The sequence below is a fragment of the Alligator mississippiensis genome, chromosome 13 (genome assembly GCF_030867095.1).
Source record: "Alligator mississippiensis isolate rAllMis1 chromosome 13, rAllMis1, whole genome shotgun sequence".
NCBI lineage: Eukaryota > Metazoa > Chordata > Crocodylia > Alligatoridae > Alligator > Alligator mississippiensis.
The window spans coordinates 49,617,227-49,630,051 of record NC_081836.1 but is presented as its reverse complement, the minus strand read 5'-3'; the positions used below and the strand labels follow the sequence as shown (position 1 = coordinate 49,630,051).

At 45.1% G+C, this 12,825-nt stretch overlaps 1 protein-coding gene across 2 annotated transcripts in view; it reads left to right on the top strand.

Moving 5' to 3' along the window:
* ADAP1 (ArfGAP with dual PH domains 1) overlaps positions 1–12,825 on the top strand; it is a 106,657-nt gene that overhangs the window by 25,054 nt on the left and 68,778 nt on the right. For both annotated transcript variants that reach the window (XM_019494787.2, XM_014610690.3), the window contains exon 4: positions 9,991–10,073. In XM_019494787.2, the coding sequence (XP_019350332.1) occupies positions 9,991–10,073 (83 nt within the window). The remainder of the gene's footprint in view (positions 1–9,990; positions 10,074–12,825) is intronic.

The following is a 12,825-nucleotide window of genomic DNA, read 5'->3' as shown; positions in this document are numbered from 1 at the left end:
AAAACCACCATCCACTTTTGTAGCGACGTCCGTCTGCAGCTGTTTCAAAATGCAGTTAACTGAGCTCTGTTTTCTGCTGCAGCTTGGGCTTCGCGCTAGAATTTCTTCCCCTTGGGTTTCCCAGTTTTGCTGCCCCCGGCAAAGTTTCGCTAGGCAGAGCTCAGCACAGAAGAGATGCCAGCCGTGTCTCAACCCATGCTTTGTCTGTACTTGCTCTGAGCAAAATTTAACAATGCTGCTTTTTAACAAAGGCCCAGAGCTCTGTCTACAGGAGCGCTCTCAACACGGCTCTTGTGGACTCGTCTCAGAAGTGACAGCAGCAATGGAAGGTTTTAGGGGAAAAAAGTATTACGTCAGTACAATCTCTCGCAGTCGCAGAATCCAATCGAATACCTGGTCGGAGTCTACAGCCAGGATGGCTGTTATAAGACATTGCTTTCCATACTGGCCAGGGAAGTTGGTTAGCAGTGGCTGGACTAGCTGAGCAGGGCCCTGTGTGGACTGTAGGTTTGACATCTGTGATAGACACAAATCTAGAAGTGCAGATAGCAAGGATGGCTTAAAGCAGAGTGAAGGCAGGACACACTTCAGGCTTAAGCCTAGTAATTCTACTAGCCTCTTCCTGCAGCTTTGGGAATCCTTTTGCTCCCACTGCTTGTGTCTAGAGATTTCCTCCAGGGAAATCTTCAGTGCAGCTCCTAAGTCCCAGGAGAAGAATGGAGACAATGACACGGAGCCAGCTCTCCTTTAGGCTTCTTTGGCTTTCCGCTTCCTAGGCAAACTTGATGTTTTCTCAGTTGCTGAAGCCCCAAGGCCAACTGCCTGCTGCATCCAGCTCAGTAGTAAGCAGGGGTGGGAGGGTTTTGTTCTGGCTCCCTGACGGTGTCTGTCCTCAGGCACAGTTTAGAAAAGTTTGGGGCTGCTCTGAAAGACTCTGGTGCCCAAGGCACCATCTACCAGCTGAGGATGGATATTGCACTAAGCATCCCACACCCAGCTCCCCCCGGCCTGCAGCACGGCCCCTGCACCTGGAGGGAAGAATTGCAGCTAGTGCTTTCCCCACTGAGCAGTCCCCGTGGCCGAAGTGAAAGCGGATCTCCTGTGTTCCCGTACAACGGGAGCCGGGCAGAGAACAAACCCTGCAGAACCCAGGAGGGTGATTCTGTCGTGTGCTGCTTACCAGTTTAGTAAGCTGAGCTCTTTGTATCGAGCGCTGTATCTGGTGAAATTGGGACAGCATTTACATTACAGGTAATATGAGTGACAGAGATGGGATAGGATAAGAAAATGACTTATTCGTGATTAGTGAATAATTCAAGTCACATGTTCACTGCTTGCACCCAGCCTACCTTTGCTAGGTGCAAGCAGTGAGCATGTGATTGAATTCTGCATAGAGGACTGTTCAGAAAACAGGTGTGTCTGCATATAACCCTCTCTAAAGTGTTCCAGTTGTTGCCAAACAGTCCCTGCAACCTCTTATGGACAGGAGTGATACCAGTGACAAGGCTTCTCTGTGGACCAGGACACAGAAGTGATGGGATATAGGATCAGGCCCATCAGTGCTCATCAATAAAGACAAAGGCAAATCTTAATTTGGCTGGATGCCTTGCTGCAGGCTGCTTAGAAAATAGAGAGGAGTCCTTCCATTATATGCATTTTGCTTCAGTGTTGGAGGTAAATCCATATCTTTGGCTAGTACTAAGTGTTTATGTCATGCTGTAATCTCACTGTAGTGAGCTGAGACGCAGCACAAGGAAGTTCACATACGCTGGGGAAACACGCTGTACTTCCTATAGAATTCCTTGGACCAGATTTTGGTCTCAGTTATTCCAGGTTGTCATAGATGTAAGGACAGCACCTGGCCCTCAGTCTTAACCATTAAAGTTTAATGTATTAGGACTGAGTGTCTGTGGGGTGGCGGGAGCTGCATTGCAGTTTAAATAAGAGCACAAAATGGCATGTGTTGTACTGGGCTGTTTTCTTACCTAAGATTAGACATCAGGTCAGAGAGATCAAGTGCTTTCCACTTGAAATAGAAATAGAGATAATGAGAGGTAGGAAAAAAGTGATGGCTAGAACGGTTACTAAAGCATGGTTGAAAAAAAAAATGGAAGTGTCCAATCATGTAAAGGACTCTTCTAGACAGAACAGCGACCATTAAGAAGCATCACTGATTGCACTTGTGTTACTGGTGAATAGATGCTCCCTCCTCCTCCCCTCCTGCACATCTCTGCAGCTCATTTAAGATTCTGAAAATTGGCTCCGTTCTTCCCTTCCCACGCAGTAGCCAGAATGAGGATTCTCTGTGCCAGGTTCAACCCCGCTTCCGTCTTGTCTGCAGCCTCATTATCTTCACCTGAATAACCATAGTTCTGTAGGCAGCTTTTCCTGGCTGGAACTGAATGGGATTTGGAAAGCCCTTTGATTGATCGTAAGCAAAAGTCAAAACCAGACACATACCATGTGCGTCACCAAAGCCAGCCAGGGTGAACGTGGAACAGGGCAGCTAAGTGTGTAAAACAGTAGGTAACCTTCACTCTTCGCAACAGGACTGCTCTCTAGGATTGAGCCAAAGTGCAGTAAGGCCAGCAGAAAGACTCCCACTGACTTCAAGGTGCTTTGGGCTGGGTCCTTCAATCCAAGCTGGAGTGGTGCACTTCAGCTTGAGATGTGCACTCTCACTAGTGCCTATATTCAGCAATTAAGAAAGACTTCTGTCTTTGTCGAGGTTTAATTGCCTTCGCACCCACTCAGAGAGACTGGCTGTGGTTCAGGAAGGATTATCATTTTTATTTTGGGAGTTGTTTTTAGAAATATTTAAGCAGGTGAGAATTCCTGAAACATCTGAAATGGGGCACTAGTTAATCCAAAGGTGGAAGGGGTGGGGGCAGGTGCCTGGCCTTCTGCTCTGCCGGGTGCTGAGCACACAACCGGGCCTCAATACATTATATAAAGATCTGGAGTATTGTGAAAAGTACCTTGCATTTCCTATCCTGTTCTCCTTTTATCCAGATGCCCAGCTTGTGCTGCTGTGTGTTTTCGATGTGTAAATCACAAAACAGGTGGCATTTATGACAAAAAGCACCTGCTGAAATTCCTGGCTCTTTACCTTTCTCATTTTGGTGTTTGTCTCATAACTGATACCTCAGGGCATTTGTGGCTGGTCCACGGCATGCTGCAGCAGAAGCGATTGAAGGATACCTGCCAACTGCTTGCAAAGCTTTTCTGAACTCCTCTCTCCTTTTGTCTCTTCTCTTTTTTTTTTAAACATTTTGCAGAATCCCGGCCAGATTCCTTTGCATCTCATCCTACAATATAGTCTGTTGTAGCCTGAATAGAGAGCCATTATCTAGTGTGATGTACCTACCTAGGAAGGTCTCTATTGTACAGCTTCACCGAGAACAAGGCAGGGTATTAGAGTGGATTTAACCCTAGCCTGGGATTCAGTAGAGCTGATAGCTTACTACTGACCTATTCTGTAACCTTTCCCAAGTCTCTTCCCACCTGCGGCTGCCTTTTCCCTCTCGCCCTTTATCTGTTATGTGTATTTGGACTGTAACCACTTGAGACAGACTGTCTATTGCTATGTGTTTGTACAGCACTTGGCGCACTGGGGTCCTGATCTCAGCTTGGAGTTACCATAATACAAAAAATGAGTGTCTGAATAAGTTCTGCTAGGCCAGGGATGGGGAATTACTTGGGCTGGAGGGCAGCCTGCCTGGGGCCGTAGTCTTATCTCCACCCCTCACCCCTTGTGAGGCTGTAATCTTTAATGTAGGTGACCTGTGTGTGTGTTGCAGAATTAATTAGCCCCCTTCTTCATCTCTTTCCTGCCATGCTGGGAATACGTCTCTGTGCAAACTTCTGCTGTGCAAACCTCTGCTGTTATCAGACAATTGGGCTCTTCAGCACTTTTCCTAAGTCGAGGTCACAAGCAGTTGCTTTCCAAAGTGAATGTCTCAGAAGTTATGTGCATGTGAAAACAAGGGTATGTAATTAAATTTGACAGTGGCAGATGCTACTGTAACCTATTGTCAATACTATTAAGATAAGCTGCTTTACCATAAAACACTGTGGTTGAAATTTTTCATTCTACAAGTGACTCTGGCCTAGTTACTAAGATATTAAATTTTTCAGAGGAGGCACTTTCTTCGAGATGTTGTAAAAGGGCCTGATTTTTCAGAGAGCAGATGCATAATACTTTCTGAAGAATCTGAGACGACAACCGTGTCCAGAACGGCTGAATCTGGGTTTCAGCGCATGGAGTTGTTTTGCAATATTGCCCTAAATCAACCCATTTTCTTGGATAGAAAAGCTAACACCATGGGAATGATCCATGCAGAGGTGAAATAAATTGAAAAGAAGCAGATGGTCCCATTCCCTCCTCACTACCATTTTCACTTGCAAAGCAAAAGAACATCTACAGTCTGTAAGTGGCAATGGAAACTCCCCGCGTACAAATCATCTGGTCTTTGTCACTAGCTGATAAGTCAGTTCATTCATATGGATTTATTTCATTCCTGGAGGCAGTTGCTGCTGGATCAGACTAGTATACACTATTGGGCTGTTTCCTGCATTGTTTTAATCCATGTGTCACCCAGCCTCAAAATAACATAGAAAAATGAAATATTCAGTTTGGAACAATGACATTCCTGGATTCAATTAGTTCAGACTGGATCAGTATAACATTAACTTTCAGCAGCCACAGTGCCAGGGATTGCCTTATGCTCCCATGCTCCTCTGTGGGCTGTACTCCTGGGCCAGACTATCCCCTTCCATGGTACAGATTTGTGACTTCCAAGAGGCAAGGTGATGATGTGGCATGGGAAAACAGACCATGGCCTGTGAGGCATGGAGGGCTTGTTGACCCCAGCCCCATTGAGGGACTACACCAGTCCCAGCTGAGACAATTTGGTACAGTTTGGTACCAAAAAAGGAACATCCAGATCTGGGGTTTCTAATGCTGTCTAAATTGTCTATGAAAGCAACCTGCTTTTCTGCTCTGCTCTGTATAGGATGCTTCTTGGACTTTCTTTTGCTTTGCAAGTGAAAATGGCTTTGAAAAAGTGAGGAAGGAATGGGACCATCTGCTTCTTTTCAATTAACTTCACCTCTGCGTGGATCTTTTCCACCGTGTTAGTTTTTTTATTTTGTTAGGCAGAGGCTTCTGAACCTGTGCCAGCTACTGTCTCTGCTTTGAAGGGCTTGCGGCTAATCTAAAACCACTCCAGTGACTCGATTTAAAGCCTGGGTTAGTGTCCCCTGAACTTGAAACCAGCTGTGTTGTTAATGGATCCCTCTTCCTTAAGTAAATCAGCGAAGAGAAGATTGAGCGTCGATGTTTTCAAGCCCAACACCGGCTTGCCCTTGCTTAGGCCTCTGTTTCTGCCATCTCCCAGCCCTGCTTTCATTCCTATTGAATTTGTAGAAGTCCTTTTTCCTTTGTTAAATCTGTTTTATGTTGCCTTTTTTTTTTAATTCCCATTTGTTAAGTTGTTAATTGCAGAATGAAGAGCCCACAAAGACCTTTCTGTTCCAGTTGCCAAGAATGGCGCATTCCCCGTAACAAATGGTACGGCAGACTGTAGGTGGGCTGCACTGTAGGTGGGCTGTAAAAGTTTGGATCAGATCAAGAAAGCTGTGCATCGTCTTAGCTTAGAAACACAAAAGCAGATCATTTCCAGAAAATAGGAAACTTGTTCAAGGGTGCAGAAACAATTGCTCTACACCTATTACATGACCGTGTGCCTAATGCTTACCACTATTCCCATTCACAGAACTCCTTTTGAAGGCAACTGGGATTTCACATGTTGTGTTTTGTACTTATCTAGTTCTGTATTCCAGCTTTTTTATGCAGTGTAACTTTCTCATCAGTTCAACCAATGCAGAACCTACCTACCTTGAGGGAGTATGCAACTAAACATGCAGAAATATGTTCCTAGCAGATTCTTGTAATGTCACCAAGGGCCTGTTGTAAATGAAGCAGGCGTGAGATTGAAAGTCTGCTGAAAACAGTGAAAGGGCTCTCATTGGCTTCTCTAATCTTTGGATTTGGCTTCATATTTTGAAGAATTCAGTTAAGACATGATTCTGAATGTTTCCAATCACTTGAGATTCCAGTTGACACCAGGTTGCAAGCCTGGCCCAGTTGAAGTTTATACGAGTTTTGGCCCTCAGCGTGACATCAGGGTTTTACTATATAATTGGAATTCTTTGGGGATTTTTCAATGAGATGGTATTTCATTGGAAAAGGGCGTTTAATTGAAAGTGAACTTTCTGGTGGAAATGTGCCGGTGTCTGTTGGGAAGGTTATCTCGGGGCCAGGGTAGAATTTCCTGTCCACTTGAAAAAGATCAATAGTAAGCTGGGAAGAGCACCTGGAATAGGCTGCTGGGTAGGTCTGTGGATCACTGAGTTCAGGTCCCTGCTCTGCCACTTCCTGACATCCAGGCTAAGTGCTCTGATCACCAATCTATTGTCTTTCCTGGGCTGGGTCTCTTTCGTTCTCTCTCTGTTGAGGCTGTTGTACTTTGGGAGCCTTTTCCCCCCAGCTCTACTCGTGTCCTCCGAAGTTCAGAGCGCTCCTGATCAGGATCTAGCTGCTCACTAAGGTCATCGAGTGTTTTCTGCAGCTGCCTCGATTATTCTGATAGAAGAACTGAAATCATTACATAACCGCGCATGAATTTGTCCACTTCTGCAAATGTGTGTGGCAATATTATTATTTTCAGTTTTGCACAGAATACAGAATTGCAGAAAAGCGTTTCCCCGAAGTGTGAGACTGGCGTGAAATAGCTGCTGTGGAATCTGCGTCGTACAGCGGGGCCACATCTTCAGACTTGCGTGCGTGAACTTCAGTCTATATTTAGGCATCTCAATAGAAAGCCTGCCTTTCAGAGACGCAGAGCAGCTGCAGCTCCTTTGAAATGAGCAGAGTTTGCTGACCCCGGGGAGAGTGGAGGGTGCCCTGCATTCTGGTTCAGCAGGTAGAGATTCAAAAGTGCTCTTTTGCATGAGGTTCAGTCTTTCAGGGCTGAACCTCCCCTCCCCTCAAGCATCAGCTGTTTAACCAATTAGTTAAAAATAGTGTAGAATTCATTCTGAATCCACTACTTTTTGTCGGGCATCTGTGTCGTCTTAAGCGGTGCCACAGCTATCGGCTGCCATCCCCCACAGAGTGCCAGATGCGGAGATTATTGCTTGGCGGCAGTAATGCCAGGCTTCTGCAGCATCTAGACTAGTCAAACAGAAGGACTTTTGATGTCCTCGCCTTATAGGTCTGCAGTGCTGTAGGTGAACGTAACCCTTTGCAAAGCACGAAAAAGCAAGCTTGTGCCCTTCTGTAGAGTTCACAGCCCAATGTGCAGCTACCCACCTGACAATGAAGGCTCACTTATGAAAACAGGAATAGAAAGGGAAAAGGCAAGCCCAGTAAATTATTTATATTACAGTGGTCCCTAGTTCACAACTAAGACTTGGGCCTATCGTGCTAGGCAGCGGGTAGATATGTAGAGACATCTACATCTACAAGAGACATCTGCCGAAGCATTTGTAAGTAGGAAGATGAGACACTAGGTGGGAGAAAAGTGGCTTTTTCCATAATTTGTAGACTGAGGGTTTTCGACCTTTTTTAATAAGCGTACCCCTGGTGGCTGGATGTGGAGTGGGAGGAGTTGGGGGCTGGTGTGCATCCAGATGTGGAATGGCGGCAGTGTGGGGTGGTGGATGGTGGCGGCCGCCACGTGCAAGCTTCCCCTCCCCGCCTCCCCCCCGAGTCCAACCAGCTGGACGGTCCCTGTGCGGCCCGCAGAGGGCTGCTGCTACCTTCACCCTGCCCCAGCCCAGCCCTGCTCCTGGGAGGCGGTGGCACGAGGTGGTGGGTGGCAGTGCTCCGTCCCCGCCTGCCCATGCATACCCCTTAGGGCCTTCCCAAGTACCCCCTGTTGTAGATAATAGAGTGACTATACCATAGTTCTGGATGGATGGTCTTTTATACATTTCCCAAAGCTGTTTAAAGTGAAAGATAATTTTTTTTAATGCCTTTGCCCTCTTACAAGCATTTTTTTTCAGAGAGCATTTGGGACTCCTATACACATGCAGAATGAGTCAAGTCTGCTGGAGCATGGTCATTACCGCACTCCAGCAGACTTCAGTGACGTGTATCAGCATCCCCACACTGAAAAATGATGGCAGGGGCGCTTTAAACTAAAGTTTGTTTGACAAGCTTGAGTTCAAAACCCCCTGCCGGCATTTTTCAGAGCAGGGACGCTGATACACGCCATGTTCTTTGATACATGCGGTTCTCGGAGCTGCGCTAATTAAAGCCCACCTCCCCCCTGCCTCTTGGAGCATGTCTATAAATGCCTTTAATGCAGAAGGAGGCTGGATTTGCAAGCACACCCACACAGATATGTAGGGTCCAATGAATTGGGGAGGGTTTAAGTGTGATGTGCGCTGCGTTGGTGACTTAGCATCATGCAAGACCTCCGCTGGGTGGTGCTGTCACTGAAATCAGCAGCACCCACTTCCAAGTGTGCCCGCAGGGAACTGCGGCAGTGCCTGGGCTTCTTACAATACATGCTTTCTGTCCACTTAAGCTGTTTAAATTAGCGGGCTATCAACTGAAGTGGTTTAAAACAAATGAGTAGTAGAGACCTACCTAAGTCGCAGTGAGATGACAGGTTTTTCATGGCCCACTTGTGGTGTGCAGAGCCAATTTCGTGGGCGTTTCACGGCGGCCCTGCTTCTCACTGCTGATTGGCAGAGGGGCCCCAGGGGCTCTGCCCCTTGCTGCTAATTGGCAAACAGTGCCTTCACTCAGTCTACAACACTACCGTTTTTTTCCCCCCGCCCCTCACTGCTGATTGGTGGAGGGTGCCTTTACTCAGGCTACCTGACTGCCATTTTTTGAATGATTTCTTGGGCCAATACTAGGTTTCCTGGCGTTTGCGCACAGCGCTGTTTTTCATGGTTTCCACAAAACCGCGATTTAGGTAGGTCCCTAACAGGGAGAGGCTGTGACAAATCTTAGGTTAGGCCATGCCCGCTTGTCTCATCATTGATTTCAACAGTTGATTTCTTATTTTTAACTTTTATTTTAATCATTGATGTAAAAAAACCAAACATTACCAATAGCTAGCTGCCTTTCTTCAAAGTTTTATGCCAGGTATTGCAAGTTCATGTCTCTTGCATTCAGAACTACTGGCCTGCAATCCTGGTCCAGTTCCCCCGCCTGGGAACTCATTGGGTGATTGTATGTGGGTCCCACCATACGTTCAAATTCCCCTGGTTTGAGTAGGTTACAAGCACGGGTTCTTTCCAGGACCTCTGGCGTAGTCCTCGGGCTGAACCTTCTGGTACCACAGGCCGGATGAATGGCACGGGGCTGGTCTGTGGCCTGGATCAGGCCCCGTGCTGCCTCCAACCAGCCCCGCACACCCAGATTGAGCTCTGCACAGCCTCAGCCAGCCTGTGCACCTGGATCAGCCCTGCACACTGGGATTGAGCACTGTGCTACCTCCACCCAGCCCCGCAGGTCCGGATCAGGCCTTTGCTTTTATGCCAGCAATGTTAAGACAGTTGTTGTTTTTTCCTTAAAAAGACAATCCCCTTTGCTTAAGAACCCAATCTGACAAATACGTTTCTTGGCTTAGCATTGTAAATCTCAATGAAATGATATTTGAAATTACTCTTAAATTAAGAAAGCCAGTTTGCACAGAGAGTAAACGCTCAGCTACTTGGCTAATTGTTTTGTAGAATTAAAAAAATGTCCCTGAGAATTGTATGTACAAGAAAAGAATCTCCTTATTGTTGTCTGAAGGGTGAATGGAGGAAACACGAGTCAAAGCCACGATTCCAGACTGTACAATTTAATTTTTGGAAGGCTTTCAAATCGCACTTGAATTTCCATTGAAGAATTAATGATCATGGATTCTTTCTCAGCTTATCCTGGACTATGTCTTCTTCTCTGTGTTTTTTTTTTTTTTCCAGACTGCTGCGGGAACAATGGATCAAAGCCAAATATGAAAGAAAAGAATTCATTTACAGTGAGAAACAAGAACCTTATTCAGCAGGTAGTGAAAGAATTTTTTGGTAGATGATTTTTACTGTGTCCAATAGCTGCTATTTCCTTTCTATGCTCTCATTTACAAAAGAAGAAAAACATCTTTACATTGTTAAACCTTACCCTTCCTTAGCCAAGACGGAAAAGTATGACTAAAGGCTTTTGGGAGTGACGGGGGCTGGAGGTCTGCTCCAAATGCAAAATCAATGGGATTTCTTTCCATTACCTTCAGCAGGCTTTGGATCAGGCAGTGAGCAGCGACTACAGTGAAATTTTAGATACTTTCTGTTAGCTGGATGTGTTAGCAGGAATTAAAATGTAGATAAGGAATTTATCTCGTCAAGGTGAATTTCCTTTGGACTAATGATGTGGGATTATCGATTCCCTTGGTATTGTTGCACTGTCTTTGCGAATGAGTATTTTGGGGCAATTATGTCAAAATTGTTTTTCATGCTAAGCGACTGCCTTTTTTTGTCTGTGTGTGTTAAGGATCAAAAATCCATCAGATTTAAAAATCATTAAATGCGAGTTGTTTTTTTTTCTTTTTAAGAGAAGAAATGTGGGTTATTATTTGGGGTCATTATTTAGAGCTGTCACCAGTATAACTAAATCATTTGTGGGGGGGGTTTCTTGTTTGCTTTTTGTGGGATTTTGTTTCTTTTGTATATATTTTTTTTAAGTGCCACGTGTCACAAACCCTTGTTAACTCCAAGTCGGCAAGCTGTTGGTTAAGCATGTGCAAGTTGATCCTTCTCCAGTTGCAGGCAGTGGCAAAACCCACATGCCGTCTATGGGGCACGGTCAAATCCGTACGATGAGCAGAAGTAGTGTTACACCCCGGCAAGAGCAAGTGCTCTGGTCCATGTTGGTGCCTGGAATAAAACAGGCTGCAGTCTTTTTTTAGTGGGAATATTTCTGCAGCAGATGGATCTTGAGAAGAATTTGTTGGAGGGCTTCTTAAGAGGAGGTGTGGAGTTTGGCAAACATTAATTGTGAGGCTGTTCCAAACATAAGGGCTAACATCAAGGAAGGCATGAAATTGGCTGGTTATTCTTGACATGCAAAAGTGGCATTTAATTCATTCTGCATTTAACCTGGTTCCGTTTTTTGTATATACCATGTGTGAGTGACTCTGGGATAGAGTCCTTTATTAAGGAGGCCCATGTAGCCAATGAAAAGGTTAAAATATTAATTTCATGCTGCTTGTTGAGGCTAAGTAGGTAGTGCTGGCAGTTTGCTCCTTTTAAAGCCACAATTAAAATCTTGACCTCAAATGTATCCTACTTGTATGGAAAGCACCTGTGCTCAGCTGTCTTATGTGGCATATTGTGATCTGCACACCGTGTGTGTGTGTGTATTAAATATATATACACATACATAACATCAAAAGTGTAAATGAGCCCATGGGCGGGTGAGATTGTGAAAAGCTACATAGTGAAATTTGACACATGCTGTTAATGTTAATGGTAGATCTGTAGCCAAAATATCAGTCCACGTGCATCCTGCACCTGCACAATAATGTTTTACCGTCCAGACTATTGCTCCTGGGTGTCAAAGCTCAATCAAGGTATTTTAGCAGAGTACTTGGAGCAGATGCTTGATTTTAAGCACCCATGTAAGTCTATTTGACTGCAAGAAATCTATTCACTTGTTTAAAGTCAAACACGTGATTCGGAGCATTGCTGGGCCAGCTCCAGAGCTTTCTACAAGGAGATTAGAAAAAGGATTCAAATGAGAGAATTTTTAGCTGTTTGTTTTACAGATGTCTGATACCCTTCCCAGTTGTGAAGAGCTGATTATTGGCTATTGGCATAATGGTGCAGACTTGTTTTTTTTTTGTTTTTTTGTTTTTTGGGGTGGGGGGGGGGTTCTTTTTAACTTGAAAAAAAGTCAAATATACTGCAGTGACATATTTCTGCCAAGGGAAAAGGGATCGCAAACACATGCATGTCTTCCTGTTTTGTGCTTGGTGCTTGTATGCGTTCTTTGAAATGCAATTGAGAGAGAACGTAGATCATCTGAGATTTTGATCAGCATTAAACATGGGATCTCCACATATCAGCTGCAAATATTTAACCAGGATTTCTGTCCTTGTCTGATTAATGTTTAGTTGTAACTTGGTAATGCGGGTGTGAAGGAGCGTTTTAGCCATTTTGCTTTCTCCCAGTTCTGAGGCAGCTGCATGCCAGTTTGGCTGGATGGCACAACTAAGAGCAGCCTAAGAGGCTTCTCTAGATTATACCAGCTGCAATGGCTCCAGCTGCAGCCTGCCCTACCCTGAGTCCCAGCCATGCTGTTCTCGCTGGCTACAAGGCTGGATGCAGTTAGAGGAGAGTCTGTAAAGCTCCAGTGATCTTTTGTGGCAGATCTTAGCTTAGGGCAACTTTGCTTTGCAGGGTCACACCATAGGATGTAGGTTTTCATTGCTAAGCCTCATGGATGTAAGGTGTCTAATATCCCAATTTCCCATCACAAATCCAGGTACTACCACACCACAGTGTACATTTTCCCCCATTATTTTTCTCCCACATGAAGTTACTTTTTTTGCTCCCATCACCAATTTTCTCACCGTTCTGAATTCCCCGGGGGGTGTTAAGTTGCTAGTTTCTAAGTACGAAACATTTTGCTGCTAATAGAGACGTCGGGATCCATTTCCTGGTGTTTATTGGAAGATTTAATTCCATCTTCCAGTCCCAGAGGCAATTTTGTGCTCTGATATTTCTGCAATCATTGCATGAAAATAAGAAAATACTCATTTCTGT